Raw genomic sequence first — 18,044 nt, 5'->3', positions numbered from 1 at the left:
CCCAACACACCCCTCACCCCCACATGCCCCCCGCACCATGTAAACACAAACAAGTGAACAAGACATCGCAAATGTTTGAAGCAGCAGACGCAGCAACAGTTAGCGGCTAACAGTTTGGCATTATGGCAGAAGTTTACAAAAAGATCATGAACTGATAAACATCCGACCGACCTGCTCTGATGCCGCTGAAATCCTCATGAAATGTCTGTTTGTTTAATAATCCGATATCTACAGGGAGCTGTCAGGTCTTTTTCCTCCTTATGATTACAAAGCAAAGCAGCACCGGAGGCTGAGGCGTTGAGAGTTGCGGAAAAAAAAGTTATGCGCTGTAAACTTAGTTCGAAATGGAAGTATTATGTTCTAAATGCCAAAAAACCCAGACACTTTCATGAAAGTTGCGTTAAAAATAAATGTCTCAAAATGTTTACTTTGCTACTTTGCTATATCTTATTCATGCTGATAAATGTGTGTTTCACACAAGATTATTGAGATTTCCGTATCTCATTCTGTGTAATTTTCTAATCCTGCAATGAGACACAGCATTCAGAAGGACTCGATTTGACTCAACTTTATTTGTGGGAGCTGAATGTGCTTTTGTCAAAAACAATACGTCCGACAAAATTGAACAATTGTGATCCCCAAAACAGGTTTCGGCCAGGCCATGCCCCCAGGACAACGTGTTGCTGTCAATGGGCGCTGGCTGCTTTATGACCACGACACTGGGGGCCGCCATTTCTCCGCCATTGCTGTAGTACCTCCATATCGCCACTAGGCCCCCATTGAAAAGCATTGGAGTTTAGACACCTTAAAAACAACTTCAACGCCTGGTTTCAATTTTTTCAACACTAGACTAGGCTAGATATTCCTCCTGAGATAACGCTGGGTTACAATTTATGAAACCAGACTGGTTTTCGCAAGAAGAATTTTTGAAATCTCGTACTTAATGAGGGTCGGACTGTTGCATTGGAGCAGCACGAGCTACACGTCACGCAAGGGCCGAGTCTACGGTGGAGATCCCGCCCGTATGTCCTTTTTAGGAACATGCTTCGTCAGAGCTGGGGAGGGGGAGTCTGTAAATCCGCCATGGATTCCCCCTCGACCGTGGTCATTATGGTAAACGGGGAGTGAGCAGAAGACGTCCATTATTTTTTACAGTCTATGGTTGCTGTCTGTATCTCTTCCCACTGTTATCTCTTATATTTTTGTCATAAGACGGTTGACTCCTCCAGTTGCTTGTTGAAGACACCCACCAGCAGCGGATGATTGCTGAAAAGTGATTCAAGCCGTGTTTTTGGCACGTGCACACTTACCAGTCGCAGCACATCTCCTGCCTGTTGTTGCTGTCAGTTTTACCTTGTTGTGCTGTTTGTTTCCACATACTTGAGCTGTGTTTGTCGGGCCTATTAGCAGCCTGTTATTAGCTACATACACACTTGTAATTATTGTGTTGGCGTGAAAGGGACGGCTGATTGAAGATGATTGGATAGAGCACAAGTCGATGACAAAGACATGGGGGTATTTAAATCAGGTGGTGGAGACTGCCAATGTGTCGCTGGAGTTGTGGGATTGTTATATGAAAGAACGAGATCATACAGTACATGTCTGTGTGTGTGATGTTGAATATTTTATAATAAAAATGTATGGTAAGACGTCTGAAAATAGCTTTATAGACTTTGACTTTAACAATGAAAGGATTAGCTTTTGGGGACCTGTTTTTGGAAACCATTTAGTCTTTGCACGCACCTTGAAAATCAGGGCGGCTTTCCTTCCTCTTCCATCCCACCTGTCTGTTCTCTGCTCGCTTTAGCATATCTTTAATTATCCAACTACATGACATACCACTTAGAATCTGAATCCCTGGTGCTGTTACGCAACAGCCCCCTCCCACACAACCACATTTGTACACCTCTATTATATATGCATCTATTTGAGCCCTGGAGGGTGACAGCTCTATTACTTCATTGCTTTCTCTGTCGATGTCTGTAGGTGCAGCATCATCTCACTAGTAGTATAAGGGTTCAAGTAAAACATGCTCAGGTTGGGATACATCAGTTCTTTTGATGTAGTACTAATGGAGCACTGTGAACGTTCAAAAAAGGTCTTGTTTTCTCAGCTTGTTCAGTGGTTGGTCAGCATCTGTTGTTCGAGCAGGATTACTCTCTCATGATATACTGATGCCTGCTGTTGCTCACTCCAGGTTATATGCGTTCTAATACTGCTGTCCCCGCGACTAACCGTGGACGCAAGGTTATTGTCTGAACAAGGCAATTCTTTCTTGTTGTGTTCATTTTGTTTCCTTTGTGGCTTATTATGTCGTCTTTATAATATCTCTTCTAACATGAATGGTCCTTAAAAGGCCCTTGGCGGCCAAGTAAAAGTCTGGTGCACAGTAAAACAGTGTTAAAGTGAATGATGGCAGCAGCAGTTAGCTTTATATTGCTAGCTTGCAGCACTTTATGGGGCTGTGAAGAAGCGCCCGGAGAGGGAAGGACAATGAGTTGCAGAGGCTCAGATCACATGAAAATTACCTGATTGCTCACTTTACCTCTGGGAGTTGACTTTTCTTTCCATCCATATTCTCCATGACACGTGTGTCTAAAAATGCCATCTCCCTGGGCAGATCAGATCGCAGGTTGCCCTTGGTGGGTCACGAGGTGCCAACAGAGACATCAGAGGAAGGTATAATGTGCTGTCCAAGGGCACAGTTTAACTCTTTTCTGCCATCTAGAAACTGTTCTCCGGAGATACCTTATATTGGATTAACATGAAGCTCACATGCTTAGCTGGGTATTGAACTTGAAAGTGAACTCGAAATGAGTGGTGGAAGTTTCTCACAGTGAGTTGTTAAGTGTTTACAAGACGATGTTCTCTCACTAACACACTCACACCATCACAGCTAATCCGCCAATCAAGGCTGGATCCTGTCTAAGAGGCCTGATTGGCTGATTAACAAAGCTCATCAGCATGCCACCCACTGCGGTAAAGATACACACATACTGCTCAAATTACCCCCTACATCCATGCGCATATATGCATAATCTATGCATACTTTCATTATCTCCTTTGCATTTATGAGGAGTCTGCTCCATGCAAGTTCACCCAGAAAGTTTCAGAGTGGAGTTATCTTTGCTCTTAAAAGTGACTCATTATTCTGTCTACTTCTCTGAAGTTTTCTTTAATTTTAAAGTATTGTTTAAACTTTAATCAGTGGTATTTTGTTTTGTTTGTTCTGTATTTGCTGTGCAGTACATCAAAAGCAGTAATGGGAAGACTTTCTGTATTTGAGTTAAGGCACTATATAATACCAATCCCATACCTTCTGACATTTTGGTATAACATCAACCACATGCTAGGATTAGGGGATGAGGTACTTTACATTAGATGAGGTGAACCTGCAGTTCAGAGTCCTGTTATTAAAGTGATTCTCATAATGAAGCTTACTGTCTAAGCTTTGCCTTAGGAATAGCTCGAACACATAGTATAGGATTCCAGTAGAGCCAACTGGCACGACCAGAGTCTGACACCTTGAAAAAGCTGTGGGAAATTATATTACTTTCTCTGGGACTTCACCCCTCTTTAAAGCTTCTCTATTTTTTTTTATCACATCTTATACTCGCCAAATCATACAGATCCTTTTCAAGAGTGAGAATTTCATGTTGTTTTTTTTCTGGCATCTTAAACAGTTGAAAACATTGCATCTCCCAAAGCAACAATAATGTGTTATCAGTTTGATGGTCTGAGGATCTTTTGAAAACGTTGCAGCTGCAGCGACCAGTCGATACTAAGCCTGATCAACCTTCACTCTCTTTCTTTTTCTTTATAGATTTGTTCCTGACAACCGACGGACCCATGTTTTTTGAGACATGGATCAGCAAGGTAAAACAATTATTACAACGGAGACAAAGTAATACACACTCAGTCCACTCCTCAGTTGCTTCAAGTAGTGTAATAATGTAATGTGTAAGGAGACTTTATATGAATGAATTTGTGAATGTCAATTTTGATCACCAAGATGGATGTCATCTCTAAAGATATTGTTGTAGGCCATCAACTAAAAGAATGAACCCTTAATGTTTCTTTGTTATAGTTTTAAGACACATGGTTGATTTTACATCAGGGGCCAATATAACTCTAGGCACATAAAAAACAGACATTCATAAATGTTTTTCCCTTATTATTGTTAGTTTGTGTTTGGACCGACATGCTATATTAATCTTATGGCTGAAAGTTTGTTCAACTGACAGCAAAATGTACCACCTTTGTACCACGAAAGTGAATAAATCATTTCAAAGACCCAGTACTAATCATAAACTAGATCTGCAATACTGCATAACAGATACGAGGATGATCCCATCCTATTCTTACTCACTGTCCACACAAGATTTTAACATCAAGCTCTTTACAATGGGATTTCATGTGAATGCAACCTATTCAAATTGTTTTTTGTGCATATCAAGCCTGATTGTCAACATTTTCTGCATGTGCAGATCTAAATTTAAGCCCTTTCTGCTGGCAATTGGTGTCTTATTGTTGAAGAAAATCTGAATTTCTAATCAAATGTTCATTGTTGGATTAGTAGCAGATTACATTCAAACTGATGGCTCTTTTCGGCTTTATGTATTTGTTTTACTGCAGCAGAGAACGTAAATGTTCCCAAACAGAGGCCTAAACCTAAGATGAAATATTTTGTACTTTTGTAAAAGGCCTCACCACCAAGGTCAACAGGACATCTATAGAACCACTACCTTTGACTGTAGCACCCGCCGTAGTTTCTTGTGCTGCAGGACTAGTTAATATTCTGGGAAGCAGGGAGACACAGCAGAGACTGGCTTCTGTGTTTTCTGTCGAGGGTTCTATTTGGAATTCTGCAGGTCGAGGCCGAATGCGAACACTAGTCTATCTTATCACAGAAAGGGAATGAGAGCGCAGAGAGGGAGGCAGCAGGGTGGGAGCGCCTGAAGATCTGCCGGGGACAGAATGCACAAGAGAACAGCAAAACTCTGAAAATAAACTATGTTGTCCTGTACAAGATGGATGGTAAAGATAGGTGGTGGATACTTGAGTCAAAGAAGATACAAAAAATGTATTAGTTAAAGTAGATTTCTTGTGCTTATACCTTAGTCTTATTTCATTCTGTCTACAAAGAGCGAATTGATTTATTTGCCTGCATCCTTAAGTGCAGCGTCTCATTTAAGACGAATTTGCAAGCAGTACGGCTCTTCTAGTCACACAGTATTCTTTAAAGAACTACCCTTGCACTTCTTTCATTGCAAGGTCCATTTCCCATTCTTTTCATGTCATTCTATCTCTGCTTCCACCAAGTGCTCCTAAATGCATCTGTTGAGGGGTACATAAAGTAGTTGTCACCAAAGCAACACGTGACATGAATGACTATCTATGCGGGCCACACCACGTTCCTCTGGGCCCGCTAATCCCCGCTGCGGTCCCGTGGGTTGATGCCGCCGCCACAACTATCAGTCACTGGCCAGCCCTCTTCCTTCCACATCCTCCATCCTCTTGCTTTAATTACTTTTCTGTTTTCCTTTTTTTTCTCTCTCTCTTTTTAAAGAGCCTATATTAAACAAGCAAATTTGAATTCTACCTGGAGTGGTCACGCTTGATTCAGTAATCCTGCATTTTTAGTCCATCGCCTTTCTCGGCACTCAAAACGCCTGACCTCCTATATAAAGCCCAGATGCACTCGCCAAACTTGGTCTGATCACATCCATTGTCAAACTCTACTCCCTGTGCGGATTAGCATGTTTGCTGCTAGCTGGTAATGTTTAAAGTTTCATTTTGTACCCCTTTCACAGCAGTATCAGGGGTATGCGCCCTCTGCTGGCGTTTTATATACCTTTTTGTCTAAAACCCAGTGGGTATTTTCTTTCACATCCATTATTAAAGCCTTACAACAAAAATACCAAGGATAAGCATGTTTAAAAGCTTGAATTGAGTGTGATATAGGACCTTTAACTAATTTTTATCCCCTGGTCACAAGGAGAAAAAAACATCAAGTCATCTGTTCTGGTGCTTCAAGCGCAGCCTCATTGGGTTTTAAAAGCGGTGTCTTTTCTGGTATTAAGGAACTAACAACATTATACTTGATTGGTCAAAGTGCAAAACAGCATGTCGTAGATAATCGCACTCATTTGGCCTTTAACACAAACCATTAGAGATGAGAAAAGAACATTGCTGTTGTTTTTTTCCCTTATAGCAAATGCTTTGAGAGCACTTCTCACAAAGAACACCAGAGGAGCTTGAACTATGTTGACAAACTGCCGTCTACTATTGCACCTTCCCTGGTAATTTAGCTTTGGGGAAGGCTTTAATTTAATCATAGTATGTTGTGTAATGTAATGATGCCTAATTTATACTTTATTTAATTGTAAGACTTATGGAGGGGCTGATGGAGGAGAGGATGTTGCACTTCTATCTACAGGAGCTTCTTCTCGCTACTGAAGGGTCAATTGCAAACGAGTTAAAGTGAATAATGAGGGTTAAGTCTCACCTGTGAGCCCTTTTTTTTGTGTGGTTGTTTATTAAGCACCACATGCACCGCTCTGTGCTACAGTCACCTCAGAGAGAAAGAGAGATTAGAGGGGGAAAGAGAGAGAGTAGGGTGACAAAAAACTGCAGCCACAGCCCGTGAAGAAGGAACCTGCAGTTCACACAAAATCAAGATTTCTACAAACTGAAACTAAACCATAAATGTAGTCTACATTCCATTCTCAGCACGAGGCTGCATCTCACAGACGGGACTGGAGCTAAAACAGGGCGGAGCTGACACAGGCAGCAGAGGGGCTAAGGAGCCCCACTGGGAAAAAACACAGGATTTTGACTATAATAAAAAAGTACATAGACAACAGTAATAAGCTATAAAAGTAAGTGTGGGTTGCAATAATAAACAACGGTTCCACATCCTTCCAAAGTCAAGTTTAACCTCTAAAGACAACAAACATCAACACAAACCACCAAACTGTTTTGGTAAAAAGAGCTGAAAATCCCATCACTACTTCTCACTGTTGTTGGCAAAAGTAGGACTGGTCACAAGCTAGAGGCTTACTCCTTTTTAAGTCAGCCATTTACAATATTACTTGTTTCCACTAACAGTTTCACAAATTAAAAAAGCCTTTGTTCTGGGCTGGGGCGAAACTCTTGATTTGTTAGGTCTCATTTGTGTCAACAAAGACCGGCCGCCCATAGTTAAAGCTGCTGAAACTGCGCTGCTGAAACTGCTGCAGTTAATTGGATGTGAACTAGTTCTAAACCAGGACAAATCTCAGCTTTATTGCAAGACTGTGCAGAAGAAGTTCACCAGTGGTGTATGCGCCATTTAAGAACCATAAGTGTACAGTATGCAGAGAGGAGAAATGACCAGTAATTGACAAAGATGCATCCTCATTAACTGACTGGTTAATGTAGTCACAACATGGTCTCCTTTAGTGCACAGCTCTCACCCCACACAACCCTCTCACTCTCAAAAACGTTTTTTTTTTATATCAATTTGTAACACACAGTCATTCTTTGTCAGTGTTTGCGGGTGCGTGCATTACACATACGTTATTGGAAACAGAAGGGCGGAATAATAAGCACTAATCCTTTCATCTTCACACGCTCATCAGCTGTCTGTCACTCCATTGTCAGTCTGCTTTAATCATGAAGTCTTGCACCAGTCAATCTCCCGAGCACAGATCTTATCTCACAGCACACACAGTTAAGATGCTGCAATAGAGGGGCCTAAGTGGAGCATTTTGATCTTATTGATGCATTAATTCTCTTCACATTTAGAAAAAGCAGTTTCAAAGACCGATTTGTTTGTGCCAATCATTACATGAAGACAATTAGACGTTACGAGACAAAATGCACAACTGCGCAACTTAATGCCAGATGGTGGGTGATGTGTTTTACCTGTAAAAATGTTCGGCAATTCACACTGAATTTTTGCAAAAAGGTCAGTGAAGTTTCTTTGGAATTTTAAACACGGAGGAGCAAGTGGAATATTTAGTTATATGCTACTTGTTATTCTGACCTGTGCTGCCATTTCCAAGCTATTTCAGTGACTGTTATTGACGATGATCTGCATATAAGCATGCATATTGTACTCTGCACCTCTCATGTTTATGCACAGACACAGACATGGCAACACAAGGCCTCCTCCTCGGAGCCTCAAGGGCCTGTTGAAGCTCAGTCCTCAGAGGGAGACTTTGCACACCATGAAATTCTAATTCTTTCCAGTGCTAGGATTTAAATCTGCATTCACATCTTTGGAAGATTAAAAACATGTATTTATTTGTTTAGTTTATTTTAATTTTTTTAGTATTTACATGTTGTCCTTGCAAACCTGTCATAACCAGCCACGTTCCTGTGACAGTGGTGGGCATTTGGGACTAAGTGTCTTGACACAACATTAGTGGCCGTTCAGGCTGGGCTCGGACCGCTGACCATTCAGTTTCCAGATAGAAGCTTAGAGCGCTGCACTGCTGCTGCCCCTGGGTCGACAGCACATCAGTGAAATCATGAAATTGACTTTTTAACATGGCATGTTGGGAGTTGAAAGTCAATAATATATAATTGTGTGATATCGTCTGACTAGAAAGGAATCCCACAGTTTCAAAGTTCTTCCAAATTTAGATTATTCACGATTTTAGAGATTTGTGTGAAGTCTTTTGCCTAATCCTTTTACTATGTTTTCTTTCAGAATGGGAACTTTACCCAGGAAGACATCCTGCCATCCACACCCCCTGAAAAGGCAAATGTAGTGGGGCAGTCCTCTTTTATCGATTTTGGTGAGTATTTCCATGCCATAGAAAATCCTTCCTTGCTGTTACGCCTTTAAAAGCCCAAATCCATGTGTAAATTCAATACAAATGTTATAACCGCTCTCAGGCCACTTTTGACTTGTTGGACCAGATTATTCCCTTGTATCAGCGTGTGTGTGTGTGTGTCGCCTAAGCTTCCTCTGCATCTGAAGGCGCGTTGCTTCAAAGGTTTCCAAATAGAACTGGCTGCTCTTTGGAATTTTCACTTTTTTTCTCTCTCTCTCTCTCTGCACACCCGCACACACCGAGCACAGGCCAGCGGCAGCTAATCTCCAACGCACGCACGGCTGCTTACCGTACCACAATGCACCATGCCACACACACACAATCCCTCATGCAGCCAGTTTTTTTGTCTACATCTTATCCCCCTAAACAATCTTGGCCAGTGCTACTCATTGTTCAACTCGGCTTTGTATTTATCCGCTGTAAATCTCTTGTGCCTTTTTAATCTCCACACTGCAGACACTACTGTAGTTGTGCATGGTGAACAGACAGCTACCAAAACCAAACAATCGCACAATCTCGTTTCTTGAATGTAACTTAATAGATAAGGGCGATGTGTACGTAACCAAATAGCTGGAAACACCCAGATTGTTTGACAAGTGCAAAAATAGCATTCACTTTACCACAGAACCAATTTGACCACTGAAATTTAACAGTGCACAGGTGGCAGAACTGATAAGTCGTACTGTACATTTCACAAAAATGTTTGTGGATGTGTCAGTAGAAGTCAGTCGATTCTTGATTATTGCATAAAGGAACTCTCCATATATATAATCATATAGTCCAACTTGCTAGGAGGAATAATCTGGTAATCCTGACATCAAATATCTAATACAGGGGCAGAATGCCAGTAAAGTATTTCATGTGGCCTCCCATTTGGCATCTCTTTATGTAATCATCTATGGAGGCTTTGGCCTTGATTGTTTAAATCTTTTCTTATCTTGACCAAAATAATTTCATTCTTCTAATCTTTTTGTGTGTGTGTGTGTGGGGGGGGGGGGACTGGAAAAGGCTTCCTTGTTAGCTTGGAATCGGATGGATCATGCTTAATAATCTGCCAAGAAAAAATGCCTTGCAGGATGTTTTATCGTCTTTCTCCTATTTTGCTGTACTTTTACTTTGTGGCTGTCATTGTCAATTTGCTGACTTCTTGATCACGTTTACATCACATAAATAACTCAATATTTGGGAAATACTATCCACTGCCGATAGTGTTTTTGAAATATACGTGTTTGTGGCATTTTCTCACTTTAATAGTCAATGCATTTTTATTACGCGTCATGTTTTTAGTTATACCTCTCATACTGCACTGGTCCACCTTTGGCCCTTAACCACTTTATCCATCGATGAACAAGATGAATGTGAAAGTTCCCTCTAGATGTAGTTGACATGAGAGCACCACTCGTTCTGTAAATTTGTCGGCTATGCATCCATGTTAGGATTTTTCCAATTTCCCCCACATCAGTGATCTCCTGGGCTGGAAGCTGGTGACTCTGGGGAGGTCGGAGTAAAAACAGCAATATCCGCGGTTGCCTTTCGTGTTGAAGAGTGTTGAGGTTTGCAAAGTTGAAGACTCTTGCTCGCCATTACTGCACCGTACCAGTAATGTAAGGCAAGATTGAACCATGCTTCATCGAGAGTCTGGACTCCTTTCTTAATAACGATATTTTCAAATGTTCATGCGTTCCATCAAATTATTGGACACAAACATGCAAACCTTTTATTTATTTATTTATTTTCCCAGTTCCATGATGAGTCTTTCTCACATAGTAAGTGCTGCTTCGTGTCCTGAAAATTATTGATGACGCTTCATTAGAAGCATTTTGCATCCCTAATAATATGTCCGCAGTGGCAGATTATGGATGGAATAGAGAAAGAATGTATGGGGGTGTTGGAGTCTTGTTATGAAATCAATAGTGCTGAATGGAGTGCTCAGTATTAGTCACAGGAGATCGGCTGTGTCAAGGCCTACACAAAAAAGATAGAAAGAAAATCCATAGGCCAGAACCCTTTAAATATTGTAACACATCAAGCACATGCAGAGGTTTTCAGCCGGGAGCCCTGTGTTCTGTGCTGTGGAGAAAGATCATGTTTGCAGATAATACCAAGGTCAAGTGTCTCAGTCTCTTTCTGGAAATTCTGTGCAAGTTGTAGCTATATGAATTTATTAAATACATATAAATAACTCCTTTGGATGCTGTTTATTTTATGAATATTGTTTTGTTTAACCCAAAACAAAAACAAAACTGAAGTACTGTTTGTAGCAGATGGAAGGACTGTGATCCTATGCTATGTAACTTATCAAAGTCATTTATGTTTTTAATATTGATGAATTTGCCCCTCTTTTATGCCACCTTAAATAAAAGGAAACACCTGTAGAAATAGAAATACCTGCAGTATTTCTTATGTTCATTCTTTTCTATCCTTTGTTTCTCTATTTGAGTGAGGTGTGATGACTTATTGTCCAGTGGACTATAAAGAGAACGAAATGTTTCTAATCTTGCACTCTTCTTTTGCAAACTTTAAATAACCTTAACAGTGAAGAGTCATTAAATGACAAGTAAGGTTATGCATGAGGTAATATTGTCAATCATTATGAACTGTTCTCATATGGCCAGGCAGTTATTCGACATCATGGGACTCTGCAATTAGGAAAATTATAATCAAATCAAGCTTCAGTCTGGTCAACGGCGCTTTTAATCAACAGGCCTACAGTCGATACTGGTGTAGTGTGACCAAGAACTCCACTGGAAGAAGTTTTTAACACTACTGGCTTCGGCAGAATGATGATAGTAAGCTCACTCAGTAAATGATTGGATTTTCACTCAGAACACTGGGATTTGCATCCTGCGAGGAGCTTAGCTTTTTTTTTACTTTTTTGCATCTGCGTCACTAAAGCAGGGCTTTTCCTTTTAAAATTCACTATTTTTCTTAAATGTTACTGATTGAAAAACGTTAATGAGTTGTTTTGGCCAAGATTTCTTTTCGAGCATCCATTTCTTTTTTTAGTCCTTAATATTAAAAAAATAAATTTGAATTGAAAATCAAGAGCCATCAGTATGAGGTTTTTTTTTTTTTTTCATCTCATTCAGCGCTAGCATCATATTTTCAATTATCATTGCCTTGTTGTTCATATCATTCATTCATATTACGAATTCTATCATTGGAGAATGTTTTCTTATTTGCATCAAAATAATGAATACACCCAATAACACTATGTTGTGTTTGTCTTGCTCTACCTCCGCTATAACGCGTGTTAGGAGCTGCCTCACTGCTCGCATCGGGGCAGAAGTTCAGGCCTGTATTTGTGACTTCACGTATGCTCACGGATGCATATGCTAACGCGCCGTCCACCCACAGCCATGTTTGTGTTTTTCGCCGCTCTCCTTCCAGCGCTGAGCCCGTAATAGATGCACAGCATACGCCAGACAAAACAGGCCCATCTGCCTTATCACTGAGGTAATTGCATTTTTCAAAGTGACAGCGGCCAATGCATAATTCATCATTAGGTAAAGCACGGCGAAGTCCCGCAGCCCAGTGTGTCAGCTCTTCCCTCTGTGGATACATTAGAGGGGGCTGCCGCGCGACGAGACACTCGCAAACATCCAGAAAGATGGAGAGACCGAAACGTGTTTGGAAGTGTTTAAAATCTGAAAGGCTGTCACTATGACAAATGTCCAAAAGGGCAAGCTAACATGACTTCATCTCGCATGCGCATTCTTTCTCATTATGGTATGGCATTGTAGCCCACTTTTCCGTCTTTTTACTACTCTATTACTGTTCTGTAAGGTAAAATGGTTCTGAATATTAAAGGGATATTTCAGAATTTTTTACTTAGGGCCTCATTTCCTAGTTATTCAGACTGTTGTTGATTTCTGGAGATATATATATATATATATTTAATTCATGCAGTCCTTATATTTGAAGAGTTCAGTGGTGCTAGGCTAGTGCTAGGCTAGTGCATGCCTATGGTAACTAGTAGCATGCATTCAAAACAACTGACCCAAGCACAGTGCACCTGAGGCAAATCACTTATAACACCAGACTACTGATATACATGTCTGTCTTGACTGAATTTTTTTTTAAAAATATAACCATTTTGCATTTGAAAGAACTTACATTTGAGCAGCATCAGCTTCCTGGTTGTAATCTACTAAGCGGCAGAGTGATCTGCTAGGTTTCTGGATCTACAGTAGGTTGTTTACCTGCGGCCGGCATTACTATGCATGCGGTGAGATGCTGCTCAGAGCCTCGTTACAAAACCTATGATGTGCTTTGTGGATATCAATTCACAAAGTAGCATTATACAATTCAGATATGGCAACGTTTGGAGGACTACCTGATGATTTTGAAGAGATGCAGGCTACTAGTTACCATGGACATGCGCTAGCCTAGCACTAGTCTAGCACCACTAATCTCTTCATATATAAGGACTGCATGAATTAAAAGCAAAAAAAATCTCCAGAAATCAACAACACTCTGGATAACTAGGAAATGAAGCCCTATGTCAAAAATCCTGAAATATCCCTTTAAGGAAATCACATCAGTGAATAGAAAAGATTTAACTGTTTTGTCCGTATTATTTTATTCTATAATACTAACCATCTACTTACCGTCAACATCTTTTTCATGGTTGCTTAACTGTAGAATAAAGAATAGAAGTATGATATTCTACTGTAAATCCTCAAGCAGCAGATTTGGTATCCTCACAATTAGAAATATACCTATGCAAATGACTCATTCCGCTGGGTTTACCACTCGAGTTGAATTAGGAATTTGCACACATTAATATGCAATCTGATGCAAATTACAGAGAGCATCTCGCACAAAAGTGTCTTTTAATAATAGAAGAAAATGTGTTTCTTGCTCCAATAAGTGCAGATCTGTAATTAAGGTTTAATGGTAAGGCCCCACCCACGGAGATCTACCCTAATTGGCTATTTTATCTTTGAATTACTTTGAAAGTGGTATCGGGCCTTCCAAATTATGAGCGCTTGATTTTAAAAAGCCAAAATCTGATTTTAGTTAGCATATTAACTTATTGTTTTATGCATTGTTTTTGGTAGTGTTGAAGTGCATCCATCCTTCCCACAACTTTACTATGCATTTTCATATCCTGCTGTTTCCGTGTGTATGCACATTGTTATCCACAAAGCACATCATGGGTTTTGTAATGAGGCTCTGAGCAGCATCTCACCGCATGCATTCTGCGATTTGCATTGTTATTGGTGCTGTGTGATATTCTGAATACCAATATGTCAGAATGCGTATGTGCCAAGGTATTATAAAGTGGTATTCTCCCAGATTCTCTTCTATATGAGGCTGCGTTTTTTTGGCATTGTTTTTTTTCAGGGCCATCTTCTTATATTTTCTTCATACATCTTGACATCTGGCTGTGTCTCAGTAAATGTATGTACATAAATTGAAAAAATCCACTAAGTCTGCCCATAACAGGATGCAAACCTGCCCAAACAGTAATCCTTTTATTTAAGTTTTAGAACTAACATATAATTCGTTGACATTGACATTTATTGCTGCTTTTTAGTTAGCAAGCAATGACCCGTCGTTGACCCATCCCTGAATGCCAATCTGAGGGAACCTGTCAGGACCAGTGGCCAATTTAGTTCTTTTGTTAAAACCTAAAAGGTGACACCCTACTCACATGAATGCATCCGCACTTTCGTCAAGTGCGTTGTTACAATCACATACTATAGTTCTCCCGCCATTCTCTTCATGCTGCGCCAATTATTGCTCTAATAATTGCAGGAGATTGAAGGGCAGTAGAGGTCACACTCAGACTAAAGCTGGGGCATTTCGAGAAGAACTGACTGACAGTGTAAGCAAGAATACAAGCAGGACAGATGAATAGATGGATGAAAGAAGCTTTCCTGAAAGATGGGACAAGTGGCACAGAGAGAGACGTCGAGTGGGTGTCAAAAAAGTGACAGGAGGAGTTTGGGAACAGGCACGCAAATGACGGAAAGCCAAATTAGCACTACTCAGATTGCATCCTCTGCTTGTTTACTTGGTTATAATTTTCGGTCCCATTGTGTAGTTATGAGTCATAGCTGATTCCATCATTATTTTAAAATATTAAAAAAGTTTGAATTGGTTAAAGTACAACTTAGTGCAGTAGGTTAAGCATTCTTCCTCCAAACCGAAAGATTGGGGTGCAAATTTCACAACAGGACTGCCAAATGTGAATGGGCAGAGATTCAACAATGCCCCAGAGAGTGCTTTATCACTTGTACACAGGTATATCTAATAAAATGACCAGTTGTGTCAGATTTTTTTTTTTGCTTTGTTTTGGAGTGGCAGTAGCATCTGGTGTAAAATTTGGTAATTTTCAACACCTGGATTGAGCTTCTGCTCCTCTCTTGTTCGGTTCTGCCTTTCATCATCAGAGTTTTCGAGTTTACCCCTTCCAAATGGTGCAACATCTGTTTGGGAGTGTCACACTTGTCCTGCTCAACAGTGTTCAGATGCTGCGACGCCTGGCTGCGGCTCAGCGCGTAGGCTCAGTGTCGATTCCCATGTCATCACTCGAGCTGGCACTATCATAAATCATCTTGTCCAGTTTTGGATATAGAATGTAAATATTTCTCAGTGAGAACATATCGACTGCATTCTTAGGACATGATTAAATACAAAAGCTTTTTAACAATCACTTGTTCAGCTCCTTTAGTATGTGAAGCTGAATAGTACTGAATGGTATATCTGCAACTGGATATTTTGAACGATAGTTTGCCTGTGTATCTGTGGCATTGTTTTTAAAAGTCTTTGGAAAATGCATGTTGTTTCTTTGATGGCTTAACCTGCCTGACACATCTAGAGTCCATCCAGCATTGTTGCTCATTTTGCTTTTGTCATTGTGTGGCAGATGGAGACGGCGTCCAGGACCACCTCCTGCCTGTCTGTTTGGACGCCGCCTGTCAGCAAAGTGAAATCTACGTCGCCAAGACCGGACAAGACAAGCCAGAGGTGTGCACCCGCCTTACCCCATCTCTATTTTGTTCAAAATCTACAGGACATGATCATGGTTGCATACTGCATTCCTTGATAAATTATACAAATAAAAGCTCAAACCATAAAAAACAAACTGTTGTGTAAAAAACATTTTAAGCTGACAAAAATTGCTCACAAAAAATGGGCAGCAGCCTGTTTGTACACAACAGTTAAGTATTACTAAAGTAGTTTTACCTTGAAAGCCCATTGCTTTCTAACACAGCAACATGTATAAGTGCTGAATGCTTAATTGCGTGCTTAGGATTTGCCGTCTTGTATTGAGACACCCCTCACAAATACTACTCGTGTGATTCCTTTCTGCTGCATTCTCTCTGGCAGAGGGCCCTGTTCTCGTTTCATCCTCCCCTCCACCACCAGAGAACCATTGTTAGTGTTTTCTGTCTGAAATAGAATTATTACAGGCTTATCTGCATGTCCGCCCCCACATGCGAATGAAGCCTGAAAGACACACGCACATGTATGCATATGTGCAGTCCCCCGTGGACCTGCCTCCTTTTGTTTTCAAGAAAAAATAGAGATGGAAGAGTTAGAGGGAGGAACAGAGAGAGGAGGACTTATCAGCTCTGATGGATGAAGCAAACACATGCTGTCTTGAGTGTGCTGTTTGTGAGACAGTCATCACTATCATGGAGGAAGCTGGCTGGACATGTGGGCAGAACTATCTGCCGATCTCTGGAAGTACAAATACATGCCAGTTATGCATGTTTAATTTTAATCTATTTCTTTCACTAAGATAAATCTTTATGGCTCTGCATGTTCTGATGATCTTGTTTTATTTAAATGCTTTTCAATCCTTTCCTGCTTCCACAACCAAAAATGATTTGACCTTAGAGTAGTCAAAAGGTAATTGCCACATACTTCCTAAACTTGCAAAAATTATGGTATGGGCTATATGCACAGTTTCCCCACGTGACGTCTTCCTGGACAGTCAGCCAGACGCAGCACTTCCTGTCGCTGGTCGTTTACGTTCACAATTAGCAGGTTCCCACACAAAAATAGCGATAGCTCAGGATCTGGTTAAGGACAACGAGTTACTGATGGACAGTCACAGCAACGTATTACAAACATCATGTTCGCTGTGAATCCAGCACCCAAAGGAAACGCCAGCTGTCGTAAGGTAGGAGCTTTTATCTTAGAGCTAAAGGCTAGTGTTGAAAAATGATAATATAACATGTAAACAAGTAAATATTATTTAAACTACTAACAGGACGATTCTTTTTTGCGCTGGCTCGTTCAAAACTTTGCGCTAGTTTTATTTTTTATTTTGTTAGCCGCGTTAGCTTCAAGACAAAAACATCCACCGTTATGAACACGGAGTTTCCTCCAGTGAAGTCGTTACGTCTCACGTAATATTTTTTAACCTGCTCCAGCCACATCCGAACTTTTACTCGCTGTCCTTTACCAAATCTTAAGCTATTGCTTCATTTCTGTGGGACCTGCTAATTTTTAATGGGAAGAGATGACAGACAGGAAGGACAGCCTCTGGCTGACTGTCCAGGCGGAAATCACGTGGGGTCACTGTGCATATAGCCTATTTGGGCATTATTTCGGTCCTGAGATCTACATCAAGCAAATTACCTTTCCCTCCTTTAAGTTGCTACGGAATCTTTTCAGGGTTGCATTGGGTTTCTGTCAGTACTACTGGAGGGAGCCTATTGTGGATATTTTGGGGATGACACCAGCGCACCACTCAGACATGGCTCAAACTTGCGAACTCTCTATTGCTGTGAGGAAATCATGACGATAGTTTTCCTTTAGGCAATACACTGCGGTTATTCATTTGAAACTTCTGTTGTAGATGACTGACATACATTTTCCTTCATTGATGTTTTTAATATGACAATAATATGCTTTATGGATAAAAATAGTTTCACAAAGTGTAAAACAGTGATCAAGATGGGGTTGAAATTATTACTAAATTACCTGCAAAAGCACAATAGCCCCACTTTAACAAGGGACGGCTGAATTCATACCTCATCCATTCACCACATTAACTCCCATGTAAAGAGTGATGGACAAAGCGGGGGGAAAAAAGTAACAGGGTAGTCATGATGAGCTGCCTACGGGTATCTGGCTCCTCCTGTGTTTCTAAACTGCCACTTTTAGATTTCTGCGCATGAAGTACAGTGCCACGGTGGAGCCTTTTCGCCCCCGGGCCTTCGGTTCACCATATTAAAAGAATCCACAGGGGGGTTT

General features: G+C 40.7%; 1 protein-coding gene across 1 annotated transcript in view; it reads left to right on the top strand.

Moving 5' to 3' along the window:
* Positions 1-18,044, top strand: part of itfg1 (integrin alpha FG-GAP repeat containing 1) — a 129,056-nt gene that overhangs the window by 14,626 nt on the left and 96,386 nt on the right. The window contains exons 7-9 of the mRNA XM_079554796.1: positions 3,824-3,876; positions 8,699-8,786; positions 15,703-15,803. Of these exons, the coding sequence (XP_079410922.1) occupies positions 3,824-3,876; positions 8,699-8,786; positions 15,703-15,803 (242 nt within the window). The remainder of the gene's footprint in view (positions 1-3,823; positions 3,877-8,698; positions 8,787-15,702; positions 15,804-18,044) is intronic.

Source organism: Gobius niger (assembly GCF_951799975.1).
Source record: "Gobius niger genome assembly, chromosome: 4".
NCBI lineage: Eukaryota > Metazoa > Chordata > Actinopteri > Gobiiformes > Gobiidae > Gobius > Gobius niger.
The sequence above is the reverse complement of the archived record's forward strand: the minus strand, read 5'-3'. Positions and strand labels throughout refer to the sequence as shown.